Below are 25284 nucleotides of genomic sequence, written 5' to 3'. Positions count from 1 at the left end.
AGTAAAGTATTGTGGACCTGGAAGGGTTTTTTTAATCCTTTTTAATCCTTTACATAAGTCTCATCGTCCATCAAAACGCATGCATCCGGACACTGCAAAAGACGCGGGCCCTTGTTGCTGTTCGCTTTTTCTGTTCTACACTTTGTTTCGAGATTTTCTGCTTCTTGTAGGTCTTCAGGTGATTTAGCCTCTTGAAACGCTGGATCATTCCGACACTCGTTCCTTCTTTTTTGGCCAAATCACGTATTGACATTGATTTGTTCTTCATGATTAGAGATACCACTTTTTGGTCCAGTTTCGGGTTGGTGGAACCGGGTTTTCTGTCTCTTCCTGGTAGCTCATCCAAAGAATAGTGTTCCCCAAACTTATTAATGATGAACATTTAGGGGTTTTTTGTTTTGTGCAAAAAAGCACATATTTTGTTTCAAGTTTCTTTGCGTTTCGCCTTCGGCTCGTCAGTGCTTAAAGCAGTTCAAGTAGAACTGCCATCTCCGCCTAGCAGTCCAACTTGAACCGCTAAGCAGACGCAAAGTCCACACTACTCATGTGATGATTATACCTACCTTTATTAATGATGGTTTTAACACTGGCTTGATAAATTCTCACTTAGCCATGTGTCCAGAACCTTAATTTTCACTTTCTTTTCAATATGCGACATTTTGAAAACGCAGAATTTCAACCACACAAACAAGTAAACAAACGAAACCTGGCAGAGCCAAACGCACAGCATGCTGTAATCTGAGTATAAAAAACCATCACAAATACATGCGTACAACACAAATGTATGTGGATAGCTTATTTTCGATACATTCCTTATTTGACATCGTGCCATTACGCGCAAACGATGTTGTTTTTGTGCCGTAAATTTCACCAAAACCAAAAAAAAATCTGAACGATTATGAAAGCAGAAAAGTTCTTACTTTGAAAGTACTCTTCAAATAATACCGAAGTGCAAGCACGATATTTTTTGTCTAATTAGTAATCATTAGACTTTCAAGGCTAACACATTTTGAAACGAGAACCGAACGTTAAAAAAAAAGATTTGTTAGCTCCGCTATTATAACTAATTATTATAATTAATGAGTTTTCGCGTCGCAGGAGCATTGAACAATTTTCGAACTATTCTGTCGGCGGCATTGCTTCTAACAGCCGAAGTAAAGATATTGTATCCGATTTTATCATAATTCGTTGATGGAAAGTCGAGTAACCGGCAAAATAGTATGGGAACAATGAGACAACTGAATGACTTTTCTCGTTTGATTTTTCAAATGGTCGTAAGAGCAAATTTATTGATTACTTTCCACGTTTACCACTCAACTTTCTGTATGAAATGAAATCCGAAATCTCCGACTTCCAAACAGAATTGTAAAATCTACATGATTTTTTCTGATCACGTCACAATTATCGAAAGAGAAAATAAACAAAAAGAAACTGTCACTTGTCACTGTCACAATTAGAAGAATACAATTCGACCGTCCCACGACAAAAGGGCCTAACTGCAAATGACAGTTTCTCTTTGTTTACTTTTCCTTTCACGATTTACTGAACTGATTTTATATTTGACGCTTTACTCTTTGCAAAACTTTCAAGGTAAAGCTACAATCTTTATATTGGAAACTTTAGAGAATTTCCAATAATGGCTCCGTAATAATCAAAAGAGAAAGTAAACAAAGAGAGGCTTTCATTTGCAGTTAGGCCCTTTTGTCGTGGGACTATCGAATTATGTTTCATGTATTCGTGCAAATTTTCAACCACGTGGGAGATGAAAATGACGTGTAAAGAAATTTTGCTTAGATTTGCACACGACTGATAAAATATGTCGATTTTTGTTTTCGTTTCAACTACGAGATCGTTGAAAATGTCAAAGAGAAAAAATCCCAATTAGTCTGCCCGATCTGCCCGGTCTATGAATGAAAAATTCATTCCTTCTGCTCTGACGCTTGAACGGTAGATAGAAATCGTTGATTGAGTTATTTCGATTACCGGCATTTCAATCGATCGTCGTCATATTCACAGGCGCTTTGTAAACCAATTACTGAATGACGCAATTTTTAAAACTAGAGCAGGAGTTTCCGGCAGAGAGAAAGAGGCCCCGGTTTGCTTCGAAAACTAAAAAATGTAGACCAGTGGTTCCCAAACTTTTTCGGTCGAATACCCATTTTAAATATTTAAATTTCTGCGACAATAAATATTTTTGCAGTTAACTCGAGATATAAATGTAAAATAGAAATGATACAAAAAATAATTGGCTTCCCAATCCCAATGCGGTAGAAATTACTTGTTAATTCAAGTTCAAACAACAAAACCTCACATATCATTGCTCAACCGGAGAAATAAAGTGAGATCGACTGATAGAGGAATGAAGTTTTTGAGTGTGAAAGTGGATCACAGGGGTTCAACTAAAATGTGAACTCATCCGACCGCGCCCAGTCAGATCAAATACCAAGATCTCTTCTAGCCGGAAGTCTTCTGCATTGTGTATCATAACATCCACAGTAATTCAGTTGGCAGAGCGATTTCCCCGAATTAGAGAAAGTAGCGGACGGATTTATAACTGAAAGCTGATGACGCCAGTTTTTGGATTTCATTATTTTCATTTCATCATAATTTCAGAACGGTTTTACTTCTTGTGTGAGAGACAAAAAACGAAAACATTTTAAATCAAAACAGTTTATTTGAGGTCCAACAGTTTATATGTGGCTCTCAAGCGACGACTTTCGACAGGGGAAATTGCGATAAAAATTAAGTTTTGGTGATAAAGATGTGCATGACTGTGTGTATTACATTTGTTAGAATTTGGTCCTATGATTGTTAGAAAAACTCTCACCCAGTAATAACTAAGCGATAACTAGATCTGGATTCTTGTCCTGAACACTGGATACTGAATCTGAATCTGGATTCTTGAAAGAGATTCTTTATCCGAATACGGATTCTGAGTTTGAAGCAGAATTCAGTACTCATATTCGGAACATGGATCTGGACTCTAGACCTGGCGTTAGATTGTGAATCTGAACTCCTGACAGAGACCTTAACCTAGATTCTGGACCTGAATTCTGTTTGCTGAACTTCTGACAGAGTTTCTGAAACGAAACTTTGAACCTATTTTGCACCTGAACTGTGAGTCTGAATTGGATTCTGGTCCTGCTTTCTCTAAGATTCATCAATTCTAAACTTCAACCTAAATTATTGACCAGGATTCTGAACCTGAGTTGGATATCCGACAATGTTTCTGGATCTGAATACTAAATCTGGACATGGTTTTTGAACCAGAATTCTGACAGAGTTTCTGAGCTTGAGGCAGAAATCTACATTTGGATACTGAGCATGGATTTGGATTTTAGACCTGAGCCTGATTTCTTGGCCTCGAACTCTCGATGAAGGTTTCGGGTCTAGATCTGAAGCTGGATTCAGGAATCCAAACAAGATTTTTACACAAAAAAAATGACAGAGATACTGAGAATGCACCAGAATCGCAAACTTGGAACTTGATCCAGATTTTGGATTCTGAACCAGAAGCTGGATTCAGAAACATAACTCAGGACTTGAATTCTGGGTCAAAATTTTGAAGCATGATTAAGAACCTGGTTTCTGGATCTGAGATCCTAAGCCAAGATCTGGATCTGTATTGAGTAACTTGACTCAACTGAGTGCAGAATCTGAATTCTGAACCTAAAATCGGGACTTCTGGACGATTCTGGACCGGAATTCTTAGTCTGAATCTGAATTCTGAAATTGAACTCAGATTCCGGACCAAAATTATTGACAGAGATTTTTTACCTGAACCTGAATTCTGCATCAGGATTGTGGAATTTATTTTCAACCTGAACTTGGACTTTGGTTCTGGGCCAGATTTCTGACCCCGGATCAGCTCCTGACAGAGTTTTTAAACCTGAAACTGGATCCTGAACCATGACTCTTCACCTGAACTGTGGACTTGAATTCTGGACCTAGTTTCAGAACATGGATCTGGCTTCTTGAGCGAAAATCGGGATTCGAATTTTAGGTCTGCATTTTGGGCCTGGCTTATAGACCTGAACTTCTGACAAAAATACATAGGTTTTCGTGTGTTTTGGACATAAGTTCTGATGCCAAGCCTAGATTCTGGGTCTGAATTCCTGACAGAAATTTTAAGATGTGAACCGGGAAGCTGGATTCTGGGTCTAAATTCCGAACATGAATCTGAAGTCTGGATCAGCCCTAAGGATTCCGTACAAGATTTTGGACTCGAACTCTGGAAATCATTCGTACCATCTGGATTCTGAACGTGGATTTGATTTCTCTTCTGTATTTTGTATGAACATGATATAAATTTCTAATGAAGCATTGCCACTATTTACACTCATTCTTATTTGACAAATTCTTGCTGTTACAAGCACTTAAATCACAGACTAACAGACATGACAGTGTGAGTAAATTCTTATAAAAATATTTTTTCGTGATGCACTAGTTCCACCTATATTGTACTGCGCGAACTATTTACTATCGGTACACCCCTTGTGATACGTAAAAGTTTTTTTTACTAGTTGGTTCCCCCTCGTCTGTCAACACCGATCAGCTGCTTGCAGGGATGCCTGATTTCATCAAAATATTTGATAATGAATCGTCACAATAAATTATTGGATTACGTTGATAATATATTCAACTTTTTTAGCGATGTTGGAAGGTAAATATTTATTTTTCTCAACGTTGTTCATCTAGGCTATTTTTGATTGTGTTGGTAATTTTCATCCGAAATTAAGTGGCGGCAGACCAGAAGCAAGTAAATATTGTAACAAAACGGGTTCGATTTTCTATTGCGTTGGAGGATGAGAAGTAGGCACAATTATGTATATAGTTTTGGCAATATGTATTAAATCTGTATCCTGCATGAAATTCGCATGGACGTATACAAATCAATACATTACAGGTAATTCTGTATGAATGGCAACTCGGTTGGTAAATGAAAAAAATAAACACAGTCTACATGACAGACAGGATGTTTTTGATAGGGTAACGTGGTGCCATCATGACATTTCAGTAAAATATCGCTTTGCCGTTCGTTTTCAGCTTTTTTTTTCGCCGAAATCAAAATTAAGTTTTAAGTGTGCACATATTTTGTTTTTATATCTTCGCGTTTCGCCTTCGATTCGTCAGTGCTTAAAGCATTTCACAGTTTTTGCACAAACCAACAAAACCCCTAAATGTATCTATTAGTATTTGATTGCTGTGGAAATTGCAGAAAAAATTTATTAATCAACGGACAAATAACACATTGAAATGGAGATCTTTCATGCAGATGATGAAAACTCAAATACATTTATAATTTGGAACCAATTTGAACTGATATTCAAGGAAGTCATGGCATCATGAAACTTTGTGAGTTCGAGAGTTGTATGACTTGACTTGACGTTGAATATTGGGCGTTGGATTCCAAGTCAACTTATGAAGCCGACATTTTCAAACTATTTAATTTCGTCGATGAATTGTGAGCGCGGCAATGACTTACGAAGATATAAAGAATGCATGCTCATTAAATCTGTTATTATTTAATCATAATCTATTGAAATAACATCTTTTAGCATTATTTTATGGTAGAAATTTTATTTTTTTTAGTGAATACAGATAAATACAGATTTTTTATGCAAAACATCTGGCATCTCTGGCTGTGGGGACCAGTTGGGGAATCACTGACGGTACAGTATTAACATTATTACACATAGAGGGAATTACACATCGAGTGGATCGGACGAAATATAAATCACAAAAACATATGTCCAATATCACTTGTACGCAATTTGAAATTCCGGCTAGAGTCTGGCAACAATGCTACAACCGAGAGAGTTGCCACACAGCACCGCAAAACAACCTAATTTAAGTACATTGCACACAATTTAGACGTTCCGTTTAATAATTTGGATACAGTACAGTACAGTACAGAGGCTCTAGATAATTTCCATAAGGCACGTGCAATAAATACTTAAAGATAAGTTATATCTACTCAATGGTAAATTATATTTACTCTACAATTGAGTCGTATTAACTCAATTTCAGGTTGATACGGTGTTCTTAATTTTAGCTTAATGAACGAAACTCTCGCTGATGGGTGGTTTTACTCTTTGTATTTTGACAACAATGGAAGGAGCGAATGAAAGAGAAGATTCAAAAGAACTCCAAATTAAGTACAAAGAAGTCAAATAATAGGTAGTTTTTATTTTCCGTGCAGATTAACGATTTGTTGCCGTACTAAACCGGGAGAACCGTTTTGAATCGGTTTGACATGTCCGCTGCCTTTTTCGCTTTGTTTTTTTTTTTTCTTAGTGGGAAGTCTATCTTTTGCACTAGCAAGCATGATACATACATCTTTATATATTAAAATTAAAATACCCACAATGGGGAGATATATTTACCTGGTTTAAGGATTTCTCCTTTCCTCAGATTTAATGATTTCATAATGTTCATTATAGAAGATTGATACGTTGTCCTTTCATGAATCGTTTCCTTAATCGATTAAACTGTTTGAAGTTATTGAAATCGGTAGATTAATCAAATTGAAAAACAATTCCGCAGAGTAGTCTGATTTGGACTGCGCTATTCTATTCGTTCGTAAATCCTGGAAACGGTATGAGAGACACAATCATAACATGGAATTAGCGTAACTGGTTTTCTCGGAACCAAATTTATCATTAGAACCACACTCAATTCCCTCAATGGCCGTTTCGATGGTCATACGGATCGTGAGCAAAACGTCCACAGATAAAGAGATTCTCATTTTCTGCATTTGCGAAAACGAAACGAAAATCCATTTAAATTAATCTGTATTCACTGCGGAAAGTGGAAACTTTGTAACTTAATCTTCTAGCTATGTACTGGTCCTCGGTTTTTGTTGATATTTGCAATCATTTGACCGCGTGGGCGGTGCATTCGGCGTCGACAAATAGCAAAACCGGCACGGTACGACAAACTTTCAATACATACACATACAACGCAATCCAAGTTGTAGGTGAAATTACAACTTTTCCTCTGCGCTTACTTCGATCGAAGTAGGATCTGTTCGCTGGAAATGACATTTGAGTCCCTATAGTCCAATTCTAACGCAGAACGAAATCACACAATTGGTGCCGAGAGCAGCACGATTTGGGAACTAATTTCATTCGTTTCTTCCCAACTTTGACACGCTTCTTTGTCAGTTTCCCAAAGCGAAGTTTCAGAACGAATTGCATTGTTAATTTAGCAATATTGTGAATAAATTTTATATCAACATGGAATTACGCTCTCAGAACTAGGCGAGTTCGGCTCATAGAGAAATCCGATTGATTGATTTCAATCCATATTTTTATAGTGATTTTACCTATTTTCATATGGAATCCTTGTTCAATCCCAACATTGGATCAGATTCACAGCTTTGATAGATCTCGAAAAACATTTGAACTAGAAGCTATTGAAGCGTTTCAGTAGTAAACTTTTGTTTTTAAAAAAGCACACCACAGAAAGCTAGAAAGTGTTTTATTTTCTATGTGATTCATGAACTTACACTGTGTGTGTACGTAAAACAACTATGTGGTTTTAATCGTGGACTCGAATATATAATTACTTCTTGAATAATTTGTGGCTCCCTCGTTTATCGGTTGCTCAAAATAGACCGAAACAACTGCGGACCCATTTTAGTTATGAATATTCATGAACCACCGAATACATTAAAGGACATTGTTCCTAACAAGCGTATATCAACTCGAGTTTGATTCAGTAATAACAATGATTAGTCCTGTGGCGAAGGGAATCTTTGCCTGACTCTCGTACGGTTAGCTCTCGTATATTTTGTTGGCAGTTGAATATTTCTAAAGTAATCTAATTGAAAGTAAAGCTCTATTTCCATAGATGAAAACATGTTAATTCTGAAAAAATGCAGTAAAACGGCAAATTGATTAGCATGTTTTCAGGAATCGACTCTTCAGAAGAAGAAGCCTAATTGTTGGTTTTTTTCGAAAATTTAGTAAAAAACTCTATTTAGTTTCTCTCTATAGAGGGGATTTATAACTGCTGGGAATACTCGGAAGATGTCTCTCAGTAATCATGTGCACTTGCACGATTCAGAGCTAATAAAAGTCATTTTCATTGACTCAAAATAGATTTTTTTTTTATCTTGGCATTACATTCCTTTTGTGGAATTTGGCCTTTCTGTTTCAACAGAGTTCCCAGCCGATTCTTAGCGTACAGAATCATTGTATGGCTAGTACTATGGATTCTACTGACACTAAGAATCATTCCAGGTCGGGGCTCGAACATACGACAACTGGCTTGTAAGACCAGCGTCCTAACTCAAAATAGATGAAAATGACAAAAAAAATTATGTCACTCTCCTCTTCGCTTGCAAACTATGAGAACGAAATCCATGTCCAGTCAATGACATAGGCGGAACAGTAGTTTCAAAGCGGTTTTTTTTCTTTCATTTGCCCTTTCAGTCATTCGCGGTTTTCAGTGAAAATCCCAAAGTATGCAGTGTCGATGATTCAACCGAAGCTTTAAGAATCGAAAATGACAGAAAAAAGTTTCACAATTACTTTTGCCTGTTGGTGTTCGAATTTGTAGTAGTTTTGGTTTCTATAGAGGTTCTGGGATGTAATTACTTTTCTATTTATCATATTTTAGACTCTCTTTATAGCCAAGCGTCGCAGATTTTCAATACATGGATGAAAAAATGAGAATTGAAATTCTGCTGATGCTCCGTGAAAATATATTCCCCTCGATGAGAAATGAAAATGTTTTGTCTCTCTTCGTCTGTTCTGGTGTCGGAAATTTACGAATGAGACAGTAACACATTGAAAATGAGACGGTTGGAATGGTTTCTTTCATTGAAAATGCGTGACAATTTTAAGCTCTGAATAACATTCACCTCAACTGCATCAAGTTAATCCAAATTGGTGGCCAGTTCCAGGCATAAGAATGCTTGAAACCACCTATTTGTGAGTTGGTTGTAGCGACTGAATTAATGAAGGAAATTACTTGTCATCTGTATAATAGGTGCATTACAACAAACCAGTGTTGCCATTATTCCAGATTTATCTGGAAAATGCCAGATTTTTCTCGTTTCGACAAATACTCTAACAAACCAGATCTTTTGCCAGATTTTACAAATTTTATCAGAATTTGTGAGATCCCACCAGATCTTTACGCTTTTGACCCGTAGGCGCTAGGTGGTGAGACCTTTAATTTTGTTCATTGAAAATGTAGCCCGGTCAAAATTTCCTTGTACATAGTTAGACACAGACAAATCCAGATAAACTTTTGAGTCAGAGACAGATTTTTGAACAAATAACAACTGGCAACTCTGCAACAAACAAATATCAACTAGGAAAATGCGAATGTAGTGGTCTCTTACTCTTCATCGTTATTGCGCTGGTGTTAAAACTCGAGTGGTAGTTATTGTTCTTTGTCTGCTCAAAAAAAGCTTTTTTCATTGAGATAAATAGTATCAGATGAGTGTTTTTTCAAGTAAAATTTCCCGCTGATTACAAATCTAATGCTGTTTTGTTGATATTAAGGATCGAAATTGAGAATCCGAGGGTCAAGTGACAAAAGTGCTTTGGAGCCATGTTGGGAATGTGCTTGAGGGCAATGTTGTAAACTATTACAAATATTCTTTTTCATCAAAATCAACGTAAGAGCAGCCACCAAAACTGCAATCAAACGTAGATATAGGAGTCACCGTTGAAGTGATTATTGTTCTGTTGTTCGCTCTTCCATTTTTTTGTTCAACTTCATTTGATATTCGTCAATCCTGCACGTACATACAAAAATGAAAAAAAATCTTGGGTATTTCGAGGGATGAATATCATGTGTGGTGGTGTGAAAGCAAATAACATTCTTATTTGCGCTCTTTGTATGTTCTTTTTTATTAAAAAAATAAAGCCAAAGCGCTAACAATGTATAACCGATTAAAAACTGTTTCGCCAGTATTGTATAACAAGAATCTGGCAAAAACAAAACCATTAATAATTGCTAGGCGAAATTCTCTGCCAAGAACGGTTGTTGGATTGTTGCCAGACTCTTGCCGGAATTCTTGCAGAATGCCAGCAATAATGGCCGGCAAACATAGCCAGTCGTCGTGACTTCAACCAATATTTTGAACAATTCTCTGAAATCTGAATGTGATATGAACTGGTGGGTAAATGGAACATAAACACTACACTATTTTTTTTTTTCTATTAAACACGCAACTCTTACTGGATTATGAATTATACCGCTTCTGAATGTCAGTCCATTAAAACCGACGTGAAAAGTACGATGGAAAATATTCACATAACTTTTCACGTAACTATGATGTAATTATTTTATTGAGTGTAGAGTGCCTATTGAGGTTTCTATGCCCGGTGAAAAATGAACGGTGGCCCTACTGAAAAATGGGTGGCCAACACGTTTCCTGATGAAAACAAAACAATATGTAAAAGCGATTCACACGCAGCATCAAGCGACTATCACCTGAATGGAACGATTACGGAACAACAACATTAATTGTAAGCAATTCATATCAAAGGACACTACGTCAAGTTCACGGAACTTTTTAACGTCGGATACGCGAACAATATTCGGCTAAAAAAAATAATAAATTAATCTGAACGTCGACCGAAGTAGATTGATCGTCTGAATTGTGTTTAATGCATTCGTTTCCTGATGAAAACAAACCAATCTAATTTACATTTGTGGTTGTAAGTGAGCTGTCAGAGAGCCTAATAACCAGAGTGACGACCAGAGATGCCAGATATTTTCATAGAAAATCTGTATTACGTTGAATAAAAAATCTGTATTCACCAAAAAACCGAATTTTGTATAATGAAAATAAGGTGCGGTATTGTTATTCCAACATCTCTTAGTTTTATAATGAGAAATTCAATAATATCCGACGAAATTAAATGTTGGCAAATTTTCATCAGCAATCAGAATCAACAAAACGCAATTTCGATTTCATACACTTTCATAATATTGTCTAGGTAAGTTGATGTGGGATCTAAGCGCTCAACTTCAAATACCAACACCATTTTAAGATTTTCAGATCAGTTTGTGATTTGCCAATTGATTACGAAATTTTTTTCTCGTCTCGAGCTACCGAAGAGAACTCAGTAGAAAAAAATATGTGTTCTTTCCATTTTTTTGTGAAATCTGTTTAAATCTGTATTAAGTTTAGGAAATCTGTAATCTGTATGAAATCTGTATGCGCACTTCTATCTGGCATTGCTGGTTGGCAACAATTCAAAACATTCAATCCGAAATGTGGGCAGTTTTGTTAACTTTACATTGTATTTGATAATGCCCCGTTAACACTTCTGCTGGCTGCCAGCATGCTGGTGTCAGTGTACTGCCCTCTTAGGAAAAAAAAACGTTCAACGGTGGTCCTTCGTTGGTCTAATACTTTGGATCATTGGACCACAGTTGAACGTTTTTTTCCTAAGAGGGCAGTACACTGACACCAGCATGCTGGCAGCCAGCAGAAGTGTAAACGGGGCATAAGTCGTTTGCTCATTTGGACCAAAGCTGTCATTTCAAACGAACAGCTGCCGTCACTTTGGCTCACCAAAAGATCAAATTAGCTTAGCCTATTTTTCTGCTTCGAGTGGAAAGTTGAATATGGTAAAACAAGAACAACGACATCAAAATATGCTAATAAATAAGAAAACGCCAAATTGCGAAAACTTTAATAATATATCAAAACAATACTTTTATCAGTTGTAAGTCGTATATCATGAGAATTTATGATTTTGGCATTATCTAAATAATTACAAATGTCAGAATGTGGCTAACATATACGAAATATTATGACCTGAGGAACAAAGAGGTGGAGAAGCATGAAGAGAAACGAATCATACCAAATCTAAAAATGACAATTATACCTAGGGTTGCCACATATGCAGATTAATCAGTATGTTATTGATTTTTGCACTTGACTTTCGACCAAGAATATATACAGATTTACATTTGTTTGCCAAAAATACAAATTTTACAGATTTTTGACTTTATACTAAAAAAAACAGTTTAAAATTTACAAACCTAAATCTTCGTTGAAGATATGCAGGACTGCACACCGCTCGCTTACCAGTTCAGTTGCATTTTTTACCTTACTCGCTCACGCCCTATTGCTTAGTCATTCTATTGATGCTTTTTTTCTAAAGGTGAATATTTGTTTTGATATTGAGTTCCGTAATAAATTGCATATAATTTTCGGCAGATGAAAAATTGATGGCTGATTCGAACAATTTGGTGTCATCTGCATCTGAGGAGATAATATTGTGTCCCGTTCCCAATGATTCCGGCGAATCTATAGGTAAACAAAATTAATGTTTATGATAGTGTGACCGAAAAATTACTGAACAAAAACATGTTTCAGATCTCTATATCGATTCTATTTCTTTCGTTTTTCTCTTTAGATTTAACACAAGGCAGCTCAGACTTGTCTGCTGTGATATTTACAAAACATAAAACAAGAACCACGAAAGAATCAAAGAATCTGCGTGTACTTCAACGTTTCACTTCGAAATGGGTTGACTCATCGAGTTTGGGATGAGTTGAAGCTTATCGCAATGAATCGTTGTTGCGCGTGGTAGGAAATCAAATCTGAGTTCACATTTAGTCACAGGCTTTGAAAAACATTGTATCATTTGCGGCAATCGATAAGCTCGCTAACGTATTGAGAGGACTATCAATAGATTCGAAGCTTTTACAGAAACTGAAATTGGGAACTACAGAAACAACATCCGTGGATGCAGCGGTTATCGCATCATGATGGATTGGTCGAACGAATGCGAGCAGACAATTTTTCAATTATTATTGATGAGTCTACTGATCTCAGTAGCAGCAAGACACGGATAATGAAAAAGGAATCGTTTTCTGCAAATGATCAGTTTTATACAGCTATAGAAGTAGAATGCGCTGTTATCAAAAGAAATCTTGAGAGATTCGATGATATCAAAATGTTTTTCTCTTTCCCAGTAAAGTACGACCAGAATTCAACGGCAATAAGCATTGCGAATCATCTCAATGATCCCATGACAAACCGTTGTTGCTTTTTTCCTTAATTATGTATTATCTTTAATCAATAATGTTAATCGTAGCTTCCAATCAGTTGATGCCAAGTTTTTCGAAATTTACAATGGAACGAAAACTCCTCGGTAATTTATGTAGAGAAGATTACGTAATAAGGTTTTATAAGGAAGGAATAGATGGATGCAGCAGATTTTGAAAACTATTAAATTCCCTGAAGAAAATTATCTTGGAGTTGAGGAAAATCAAGTCGAGAAATCATTAGAACGCTGCAACAAGTTGATATTTAAATCTATTTGTCGTCAAATTTTGAAGCGATTCCTTTTTATTATTCCACATTCATCGGCATTTGTGGAGAGGATATTTTCGTTGTACAATGCTAACAAATCTAAAATTAGAGACCGTTTGGCTTCAGACACCATGAGTTCGATTTTTTAAGCTAACAACTATGTTTTCGAGCATGGCGGTGCAGCAAAAATTAAAACTCACATAAATATTGAATATAAAATTTAACAAATCTATGTACAAGCATCATTCTGTAGTTAGTCTCAAAAACAATACGATTGTCATTTAAATATAAAAAAGTTTATAATAAAATGTTTCGTAATTTTTTGTGCAAGCAACAATCCTCGCCTTATCATGAAAGTGTTTTCGGTTGTTATTTCATCGGAAGTTTGTACAACTGGACGATGGTAATTGATGATAGAGATACGCCAATATTGATCAGCATTGAACTGATCGTCCAATACACTATTTGCAATGAATTCTTAGTAACATATTATTGTTACATATTGTTACTTAGTAACATAGTTTTTCCAGTCTATAAAATCAAGTTTGCAATGCAGATTTTTTTATACAGATTTTTTTTTGTCAAAAATGCATATTTGAATATTTTTGCCCAAAATAATACAGATTTAAATGTGGCAACCCTGGTTATATCAACAAATTCAAGGGGGAAGGCCACCAAAAAATCAACATTTTTTGTGAACTTAAAACTTTCCTTCTAGAATGAGAAAAAAGTCTTTTGGTCAAAACGAATCTCGAACCGGTTGTTTAGGACAGTTTGCTAATCATTAATCAAACTACGAAGGTCGAGCAGAACACCAGTTACGAGTTTGTTTTATTTAGATATAGAGAGTGTATCGAAAAGTATTTAGCAGCATTGATTATTGAATAAAAAAGCGAAAAAAAACATATTTTGACATCAGTTCTCGATATATTGTAGAAAAATTACATTTTTATGCATTTCACTGATTATGTTGAAGAAAATCCTAGTTTCTGTGAAACGCTCGCACATTGGACTTGACATTCTTCATTAAATTTTGCACAGTTACTTTTGTGACTTTCCTGGTGGCAGCTGTCAAGTTTTTTTTAACTCCTGCATGTTTTAGGACACTGTACCTTCCTTCCGAAAGTGCCGCTTGACATTTGCCCAATACCTTTCAATTGGCCGAAGATCTGGGCAGTTCGGTTGGTTGATGTCCTTTTCCACGAATTGTACATTATTTTTTGACAACCACTGTAGAACGGAGTTGGCGTAGTGGGCTGAAGCAAAATCCGGCCAGAAGAGAGAAGGAACTTTATGCTTTCTGTACAGTGACAGCATTCTGTTCTTCAAACATTCTTCCTCGTACACCTTGGCGTTAATTGTGCCCTTCGTGAAGAAAATCGACGACCGCAAACCACAGGTACAAATTGCTTGCTAGACCAACACCTTCTACTCAAACTTTTCCATCGCCACCGTGGTGTCAGCGTCGTCCAGGTCCTGGTACAGCAATTTCGTATAACATTGCGGTCCGGGCAGCGCTCGAGAGTCTTCCTTGGCGTAGGTTTCCTCGTCGATCAGGATGCATCCGTCTTTATTCTGTAGAACCCGGTTATACAGTTTTCACGCTTTTGTTTTGGCCTGAACTTGCTGTACCAGGGACTTTTAGACTGCTTGGCCAAATCCCGCGTCGACGCCGATGGGATTTTCCTGATGTACTCAACCACTTTTAAGTCCCGGCCGGGCTGGCTGGGGCCCGTTTTCCTACCGGATCGGGGCAAAGCCTTCATGGAAAGGGTCTTACCGAACATCTCGATAATATTTTTGACACTGGTGTGGTGCACTTTCACCCGTTTTGCAATTTCGTTGTACGTGACACCACTTTCTGAGCACCAAAGTGTGCAGAATGTTCTTTCGCGTTTCCGGATCAATTCGACTAATCATTGAAACGATAAACCGTACCGGAACCAATCGATTGCGCAGCTGCTATTGACATGTAAACAAACATGTCACCGCAAAACACGCTGCAAAAAATTAAGCCATTTCAGAGTAATAACTGTTTGAATGTTGCTTACTACTTATCGATACACTCCTTATTTTGAATTCATCCATCAGTAAAGTATTATCAAGGTGCTACATTTTGACTAGAAGATTTCTAGTAAATGTTTATAATTATTTAAATACGATGACTGAAAAAATATACATTTAAGATTTGAATTTAGCAGCGTCTGTACCTTTGGCGCGCAACGAGTTGTTTTGTGTGAAGTTTCCGCATGCATACTAGATTAATGTTATTCGTCATTCCGAGCCACGTGCTTAATTGGGTATCAACATTATTGCTTACTATTATCGTTTTCGCTTGAGAAAACTGAAACTGACCCAGGGTAGTTTCATCAAATACTTTTTAACAAAACTGTGTTGGTTTCGCACTTAGCAACGAGGATCTGAACAAACCTGATATAAAAACCAGGTACGAAACTGATTCGATTTTTAGTTCAACAGTGTGGAAACTAGGTTCGACACTAGCTTCAAACAAACGGTTTGACAGCAGTTAGGGAGGAAACTGGGTTAAATTTAGAATTAAACGAAAACTAAATAAACGACCGGCGGAATGTATACTGTTCTAGGAATAGGCAGGAGAAAAGTTCTGATATCGTTCACCAGTTGATGGATTGTGTGTAATGGAGTCAGATGAATAATATTGGTCATTGTGAGTGTGAGTTTAACAAATCTAAAAATTTTTGAATTAATCAATGAAAAGATTGTGCTGTAGAAGCGCTAAGGTCAAACTAAGAGATTTTCCTTGAATTTTGCTGATTAAATCAATGTTTAAGAGTACCTTTGCCATAATGGATTGAGACTGACATTTTCTATGCAGTAATCTGTGAATCAATATCAAATTAAAATTTAAGCGTCGTCTCATCAAGCAACAAAAAGTTCCACAGTACCTGAAAAATATCCACTTTAATAGAGCAATAGAGTACGCGTGGCACTTTTTGGCAACTTGAACGCATTTCTGAGGAAACTTTGTCGCTACCTATAAGCTTTACAAGCTTACTGTTCAAAGTTAGTTTTGTTTTGTTTGGTATGTATGTAGTATGAGTGATTCACTAAAAAGGACTGTTCAGAATACTTTGTATACCTCTTAAACCAAATCATTTTTACAAAATTTTGATTACTTTGGCTAAATACAAATTGTAAACATATCCTACTCTACTAAATGAAAAACTATAAAAATGAAACTCTTCAACATGTTGTTAAGTTTGTCAATACAAAACTCTGGTTAGTGAGCTTTTTCTTCGATTACCGAAAGCAAGAATCACAGCTGGAAGAGAAAACGTGGCACCTTATATCCTTTATGTCGAAGTCATTAGAGAGAGATCTCCGTTCAGTGCTTTGATACAAAGAATGAGATGATTAGATTCTGTACCTTTGCTCAGTTTTTGCTTAACAGAAGTATTTCACATTTTAACATTAATTTTTGGTGATATTTCTTTTTTGGGCTGAAGAGAATGTGTGTCGAATTCCGTTGATTGTAGGTTAATCAGAAAAATAATGGTGAGAAACGTTAACCACTTAGTCGACAATTCTGCTGTCCGAAAACATAAATTCGAACAAATAATTTTTGGGCGAGGCGAAGTTCGACGGGTCAGCTAGTTTATTATAATTTGTATTTGGCTATACTATTCCGAACGATGCAGATTTTGGAAGTAAACGTCATGAAACGTTCTAAAAATTTCACTGAATATTCTTAACAAATTTTTAAAAGAAATCATCATGGTGGGTTTTGCGAATGTCATCTCCGATTCAGAAAACATCAATTTGAATCGAGAAAAAAAAGGAACGTTTCATTCAAACGATCGAAAACGGCTCGAAAAGATGTTTCAATCATTATTCAAATCAGCCACTTCCGGTGGAAATATAATCCCAGCAGTGAACTTCCTTCGAAGGTGAAAAAATCATTTCTAATGTCTTCTGATCCTACTGATTTCTTCATCTGGATGTGGAATTCCAATTTTCATTTCGACGTCGACCCTCGAGATCATTGCCAGCTCCACCGGAGGTAAAAATCCTCCGGAGAGCAATTTCGGACTAGGAGACAGAGCAACAACATCAACTAAAAGTAATTATTGAACCACTCAGTGACAGATGATTCGATTGAATAAGTGTACCATTCCGGCGGAGAAGATTGCGAAAAGTAATTACGAACTGTTGATTTACCTTTGCATTCAATTACGTCTCGACCGAAGAATGACTCACTTGAAACTGGTGTAGGATGACTTTTTACGGTTGAATTTGAGGTAAAAAGTTAGTGTTTTTTTTTTCAACATAAGGCCGAATTAAACGTAGTCATTTTCAACTTTCTACTTTTTAGAATAATAATTTTTAATTTGAATTCACACTACAACGAATACATGGGTAATTGTCCCTCTATTCATCTCATATCAAATTAAATAAAAAACAAAACATAATAAATAGATCAGAAGTTGACGGTCCCTTCGAAAGACTTTTTATCGCCCCCGCCGCAGTGCCTCCTTTGATTTAATGTTCATTAAAAGTAGTCTGTGAAATTGAACTGTTTATCTTCTAAATCTGTTTACAACGTGACAGCTCTGTGAATGCGTGTCACTCGGATCATGTTGACTCAAATGCCTTTCCATTCAACGTTTCTCGAAAGGAACGCTAACGTCACGAAATTTTACACTGTCAATCAGAGCAAATGCATATATCCTCTCTCTCTACAGTGCCGGTGCTAAATAATTTCACGGTAAGTCAACATTTTGTTTGACACACGTCCTCTTCTCTAACTCGTAGCCGTCGAACACGCTTCCTGGTTAGGCTGAACTAGACGAGCGGTATCGTGCATCTGAAGCAAACCATCACCAAAAATGGATTTCCATGCTACGAATGAATTATGTACGACGATATCAATTCACAAATCATCCGTTTGTTTTGCCAAGCAAAAGCGTGGCGTACTTTGTTGATTATTTAATTTTGGATAGTTTAGTGGATGTTAGAAAGAGTGACAACTGCTGATCGTTTGGCGGAAATATTTGCTGTCAGTGTCATTCCAAACGACCAAACGTCCTGTCAGATCCAATAAAAAATTTGGAGTGGCAAACAATTTAGAATGAAATTTCTTGAATTGTGAGATGCCGTCATTCTCCTTAGCCTAATTCCTAAATACTTAATTTAGTTCATATTTCATCTTTCAAAACGGCCCCCAAAGTTGGATTGTTGAAAATAAATGGCGTGGTAATTAAATGTTTAAAAAAAAAACAAATTTCACACTGTGAACGATGATTGCTGTTATTCTGAAAAAAGGGTGAAGCCCGGCATCAAAAGTTGTTACGCTAATTGATTTTTTCGTAGGATGACAGAAAAAATGGATTAGGCAAGCTACGAACCTTTCAGCTGGGTGTGCTTTACTGCTTTATTAAAGCCCTGATTTTGATTTGTGCCCTGATTGAAACGCTACGCCCAACGAACGCAACGGGAGCGGAATAAAAATAACCGAGCGATTTCTAGACCGGAATAGGAAAATCAATTCGCTCACGTGCATAAGCAGCTTTCCTTTCGTGTTGATGATCAGGGCATCATAAAACAGATTTCCACGAACTTAGAATTCTCGGAAGAAAGAAACAACACACACACACACACAAAAAACGCTGCGTCAATTCGGTTGTCCATGAAGCCAAACAGAACGAAACCGACAATATCTGGAGGTTTTGAAAACCGAACTACAAGACCGAAATCAGAAGCATTTATAAATATTTTACCAATTCCTTTATCGAGAAAGAGGGAAAATTCCCGGCCGGAAAAAAAATCATTCAACAAAACTAAATTCCCCAAACCGATCCCCCGGGAAATTCACGGTGCTCACAGAAAGCAAACCAACTTCAATCAAAGTAGAAAATCTCATATGTACTCACAATTTATCCTTCCGCTGTTGACGTTTCTTTTTGAAGGCCTTTTTGACCCGTAGCAGCAGGAACGCCGCCCGATCGATGCTGAGGGAGCTTTTGCGTGGAGGTGGCGGTGGGATGTCATCCATGTTGGAAGTGGCAGCAGCAGCAGTAGCAGCAGCGGCGGCGGCACCGGTAGCACAAGTGTCAGCGTGGGTAGCACCGATGGTTCCCCCGCCGCCACCGCCGGTAGGGCGTGGAACCGAGGACGTCGACGGCAATGATGACGATGAGGCACCGCTACTGCCACGCACACAAGCGCCCAGGGAATTCACCTTTCCGTTGTTGTCTATTTACCGGAGAACACAAATTGATTCGGGGAAAAGGGAATTAATCTGTTCAGATCGCGTATCACCGGATCGAACGCCCGACTGGCTAATTAACTCCAGACCCCACTTCGGGAACCGATGGTTTCACTTAACCGAAAACGATGCATTTTTCTCACGGCATACTAATTTTCTTCCGCTCTTCTCTTGAATGTGAATACCGAAAGATGTCATAATTGTTTGCTTTTTCGTGTCATTCCACAAAATTCACCTTTTCACAACGGCACACCGCACAGGAACGACTCAGATTCTATTCCCGAAATATATGCAACACAATAAGCATCAGCACTCATGCCGTGCCGTGGCACACAATTTCTCTTAAATTCCGGAAAAGTTGTCAGCTTGTGAGGTCACAGGATGACGATAATGCAAATTAGCAGCACTTGAATCATTTCGTGTTTAACGGATTGCATATCTTGCAGGATGTCTCCAACGGTTATTGTTGTTTTGCGGTCGCCAAGTTGTTGTTGTTGTTTTTTGATGCCGCTTCTGATTCCATCGCTGGCTCAACGACGACGACGACGGACGAGCTGAAACGAGATAATATTTGATTATGCGTTGCGTGCTTGGGACAAACTGTACGATTATTGTTCACCAGTGAGCAAAGCCTGCTTTGCACTAATCGAATCAGACCGAGCCCATCGCAGTGTTTATTATCAGAAGTGGTATCCGCTTTGGCGGCGATGAATGAGTGCACCAGACAGCGATAGTGAGTCGGATGAAAAGTGTATAACCAATATTGTAGGCAAATGTCTAATAATCGAATATTGTTTATCTACGTGGATATATTTCTATTGGGAATTTATGAAAGGGCTGGTTCCCTTTCTGTTATTTGCTAACAGCTTTGTTAATATTCAAGCAGTTTTGTTTTTGCAAGTTATCCTAGTAGACCGTGAATGTATCATGATATAATGTAGATAACAGCTTAATTCTTGCTCTATGTAATCGGATATATTAGTAGCAATTTGTGATATTTTTTCCACTTGAATCAGAGAACAATAAATAACTCTGTTTTCTAATGTCGTTTTCGCTTGAGAAAACAGAAACTGACCATTGATAGTTTCATCAAACAAACACTCCCTGAAACAAAATTGACTCTATACTTAGCAATGTGAGAAAACCAAATATAAAAACCTTTTTAATCCACCTAGTGGTGTAATGATGCCTTTCTCATATTACTTATGTTTTCCAAAACATCACTAGAAGATCCTGTTAAGATTTTTTCTTACAAACTTGAATAAAATCAAAAACTTTCTTTGGTAAAAACTACCATCACCTTTTTGATTTGTGAACAGCTATGTCACGTTAATATAGATTTAAATGTGGCAACCCTTCACGCTATACAAAATTGAACAAAGCACGCTGTGTGCTAGGCAGGTGCGTTTTCTTCTTCTTCCGTACTAGCACGTACCGATGCGTACCGATTTTGCATCATTTTGTATGACAGTTTGAAAGTTTTGATACTTATTGTCATATAATTTCGGAACCGGAAGTCGGATCTGGACGAAATTGCACAGTATCTTTTAAGACACTGAGAGCTTTAATTTAAATCATGATTTGTGAAAATCGATTTAACAGTTGCGGAGAAATTGAAGTGAGTTCTGGTTTTGGAGCTTTTCTTCACTATTACCAGTGCGTTTGGAAGCATAAACCGGGCACTAGTAGTCCCAAAGTAGATTTATATATCCACCAACTAACAAGGTCTGCCAACTAGATGAATTGACCAGTAAATTTTATAAAAATTTGCAACTCGTTTCACCATCGCTTGTGAAAAAATACACATGAAAATGAATTTTTTCACTAATCTCACTGTAATTCTGGAACTGGAAGTCGGATCTGGATCAACTTTTCGGGGACTTTTTAAATTTTTGAATTTCATGACTTTTCATTTGCATCTTAGTTTGTAGAAATCGGTTGAGAAATTTCCGAGAAAATTGAATGCGCATTTTCTCATAGATTTTCACATATTTCCTTGTAATTCCGGAACCGGAAGCCGGATCGGGATAAAATCCAATAGCGATCTATGGGACCGAAAGACCCAGATCTGAAGAATCTGAGTTTGTGAAAATCGGTTCAGCCATCTCTGAGAAAAACGAGTGACATTATTTGTCACACACACACACACACACACACACACACACACACACACACACACACACACACACACACACACACACACACACACACACACAAACACACACACACACACACACACACACACACACACACACACACACACACACACACACACACACACACACACACACACACACACACACACACACACACACACACACACACACAGATATTTGCTCAGTTCGTCGAGCTGAGTCGAATGGTATATGACATTCGGCCCTTCGGGCCTCGGTTTAAAAGTCGGCTTTCACAGTGATTGCATAACCTTTCTATATGAGAAAGGCAAAACCAGATTCAACACGGATTCGAATTTCAGTTCAATAACGTTAAGACTAGGTTCAAACAAATGGTTTGGCAGCAGTTAGGATTGAAATTTGGTTAGGTTTGGCATCAAGTGAAAGCGAAATAAAGCTAAGGGAATCATCGAATATCAAGGGAAGACGAGTACTTGCTTTTCTTGATCTCGGAAGATGGTTAGAGCATCAGAGAAAAAAAAGGCCCAAGGCTTCCGACTCTCCCCTATGCTACATGATTATAGCAGCAATCATCTGTCATCTGACAGGTACACTGAAAATAGAGTTTCTGTCAGCTACACTGAAAATCATGTTTACCTAAACCCATTTACCTAAATTTTGAGATCATCTCTCGTTACCTAAAAATGTGAAGATGCATTTTAGTTGATTTTGGGTAGGTTTTGACCCAAAATTAGGTAGCGGCTGGTAAAAGTGTACTCTTTTTCAGTTCATAATGGGTAGTAACTAAATCATTATCTACTCAAACTTTGACTTGATCGTAAACAATAGGTTGCGAGCATTGTCAATGTTGCCATGGTAACGCTTTGGGTAATCTTCCATTTACCTTAATGTTGAGCTCATCGCTCGTTAGTCTGCTTAATGTAATTCGCTAATTACCTAAAAAATACGGAGATGCACTTTAGTAGGTTCAAAAATAGGTAGCGAATGGTGAGACTGTAGCGTTTTGTTGACAAGAGCCGTTTTGTGGGAATCTAAACAAGAGAAACTTCCCACATTTTCAGATCCGAATCGGCGAGAAATTTTCATTCGGAATTCCATGTGGAAATCAATGAATTCCGAATAAATTCCACCTCTTCTATTCTAGCACTGAACCAATCGAGCACTGAAAAATCATACAGTCGAGTGAGAAGGTTTCAAAAAAAAAGTGGTTCGTCAACAAAAGTGTTCACAAGATAATTCATAATAAACATTAAAATGAAGGTGAAATACCTTATGATAAAAAAAGAACCGGAATTTTCATTTTAAAATTCCCGCGCTTGTCCAATCGGTAAACTTTTATTCTCTCAACGTTGGCAACACTTTTATACACATTCTGTCAAATTCGTAATCGTACGATTAGTTTTTGTTTGGCGTCTATACAAAGAAGTTGAAAAATTTTCGTGTGGCGATTTTTGTAATGGATGAAAATTTAGAACAATTTGCGTGCATCAAATTTTGTGTTGCAAATGGATTTAAGTGTTCCGAAACGTTGAAAATGTTAGAAAAGGCCTTTGGTGAATCGTGTCTAGGAAAAAACACAGGCATACGAGTGGTATAAACGCTTCAAAGGTGGTCGTACAAGCTTGAATCATGATGAGATCCCTGGCCGCCCAACAACATCTGTTACTGAAGAAAACATTGAATCGGCGAAGCAAATCGTGTTGCAAAATCGTTCTGTACCGATTAGAAAGATGTTGTTGGGCATCTCTTATGGATCAGCCGTAATCATTTTAACTGATGTTTTGGGTTTGAAACGCGTCGCTTCTCGGCTGGTGCCAAAAAAGCTGAATTTCATTCAAAAACAGCGTCGGTTGTGTCGCAGTTTTTGGCCAAAAACTCAACCAATATCATCAACCAAGCACCGTACTCTCCAGATATGGCCCCGTGTGACTTTTTCCTCTTCCCCAGACTCAAATTGCCATTGCGGGGAACGCGTTTTGAGACCAAAGAGACCATAAAAGAGAATTCGCTGCGTGAACTAAAGGCCATACCTTCGGCGGCCTATAAAACTTGTATGGAAAATTGGGTCAAGCGGCTATTATCAGACACCATAATGGCTCCTGACAGCCTTTGATCGGAACTATGAAAGATAATAGTCAGTGATAACACGAACGGAATTTTACAAAATAAACCTGTTTCAATCTACCTAGAGGTGTAATGATTCCTTTCTAATATTACTCATATCATAATAAATATTACAGTGGAATTCATAAAAAGTCGTTGAATAGAAACAGGGAAGCTTGTACAAAAAGCTTGCAAAATCTACAAGTGAAAACACTCTTTCTCTCCACAGCCGGATGTAATATAGCCCTCACTGATCCTCACTCAAGAACCTGAAGAAAAGATTCCTATGGATGGTTCTGTTCTGTGACGGATTTGGCCGTATACGTCGATCGATCGGATCAGATTTACAGTAAAGCCGAAAGACCGTGAATCAAGATAGAGGCAATGTAATGGTAAGGTTTTTTTTTCTGAAAACGGTCAAGGTCTAACTATTTGAATCAATGGAACCATAGATTGTTTCGTGTACATACTTCAGACGAACTGTGATTTTACATCTTATTAGATGCACATAAATGGAGCATTTAATATTATGTCTAAAATCCAATGACAAGAAATTCATTGAAACGAAAAGAAAGTGAATACTGGATATTGACCGCCACGCGATTTGGACCATAAATCATTACACATAAAATTTTCCGTCTTTATACAAATTAGGTCTCTATGAATTACATCATGTGAGGGATTAAGTCACCTGTAAAATTCATTTTTTTCATGGTGTGTACAATAACATCCCGATAGATGTTATGCTACTTTACGTTGAATGGAGTAAGCTATTAAAATGAAGACAACGACCTCCAGCCTACCGCAAAAGTGGTCGAAATAGTGATGGAGTGGTTCGAAAACCTATGGGGAATCGTGAATAAAAAAAAATTGATCGTGGAAGTGTTCGAAATCTCGAGAAGAACTGCAAGAATTCAGAATCAAAGACCAAAATACTGTTTCGGACTTCAGCTTCTGAACTCTGGATCTGGATTCTGGAATTGAATTCTGATCCTGTATTCTGGATCTGAAATTTGTAAACTATTTTTTATGCTGAAATTCAGAAAATAATTAATTTCCTGAAATGAACTCAACATTTTAAATATGGCTCTAAATTTCTGAAATGAATTCTGTTCTGAATTTGAACTATAGCTTCCTAATCCAGGGCCCAAATACAGCCTTAGAATTCAGTTCAAAGTCCTGGTCCGGGTTGAGAACTCTGTTCCTGAATCTTGGTCTAAAATTCAGTTCTACTCAGTTATAGAACTCAGGTCCAAATTCCGCTCCACATTTCAGGTCTAGAGTTTAGGTTTTGAATTCATTTCAGTTCTGGAGTTCAGTTTCAATTCGAGAATCCAGGTCCAAAATTCAGTTTCTTTATCCAGGTCCCGGGTACAAGTTAAGAATTCTGGATCTTTTCCAGAGTTTATCCATGGATCTGAATCTGATCTTGAACTTATCTTATAGCTATTCCAGATACAGGTCTTAGGCCTGATCTTACCATATTGCTGAATTGTGGATATGGG

General features: G+C 37.3%; 1 protein-coding gene across 9 annotated transcripts in view; it reads right to left on the bottom strand.

Annotated features, from left to right (window-relative positions):
* Positions 1-25284, bottom strand: part of LOC131435385 (ankyrin repeat and fibronectin type-III domain-containing protein 1-like) — a 320760-nt gene that overhangs the window by 276348 nt on the left and 19128 nt on the right. For 7 of the 9 annotated variants that reach the window (XM_058603210.1, XM_058603219.1, XM_058603229.1 and 4 more), the window contains one exon: positions 19207-20095. In XM_058603210.1, coding sequence (XP_058459193.1) covers positions 19207-19328 — 122 coding nt within the window. In that variant the 5' untranslated portion in view covers positions 19329-20095. The remainder of the gene's footprint in view (positions 1-19206; positions 20096-25284) is intronic. The other 2 variants (XM_058603253.1, XM_058603264.1) reach the window with 1 other exon arrangement.

Source organism: Malaya genurostris, chromosome 1 (genome assembly GCF_030247185.1).
Source record: "Malaya genurostris strain Urasoe2022 chromosome 1, Malgen_1.1, whole genome shotgun sequence".
NCBI lineage: Eukaryota > Metazoa > Arthropoda > Insecta > Diptera > Culicidae > Malaya > Malaya genurostris.
This window is presented reverse-complemented; position numbering and strand designations above follow the sequence as displayed.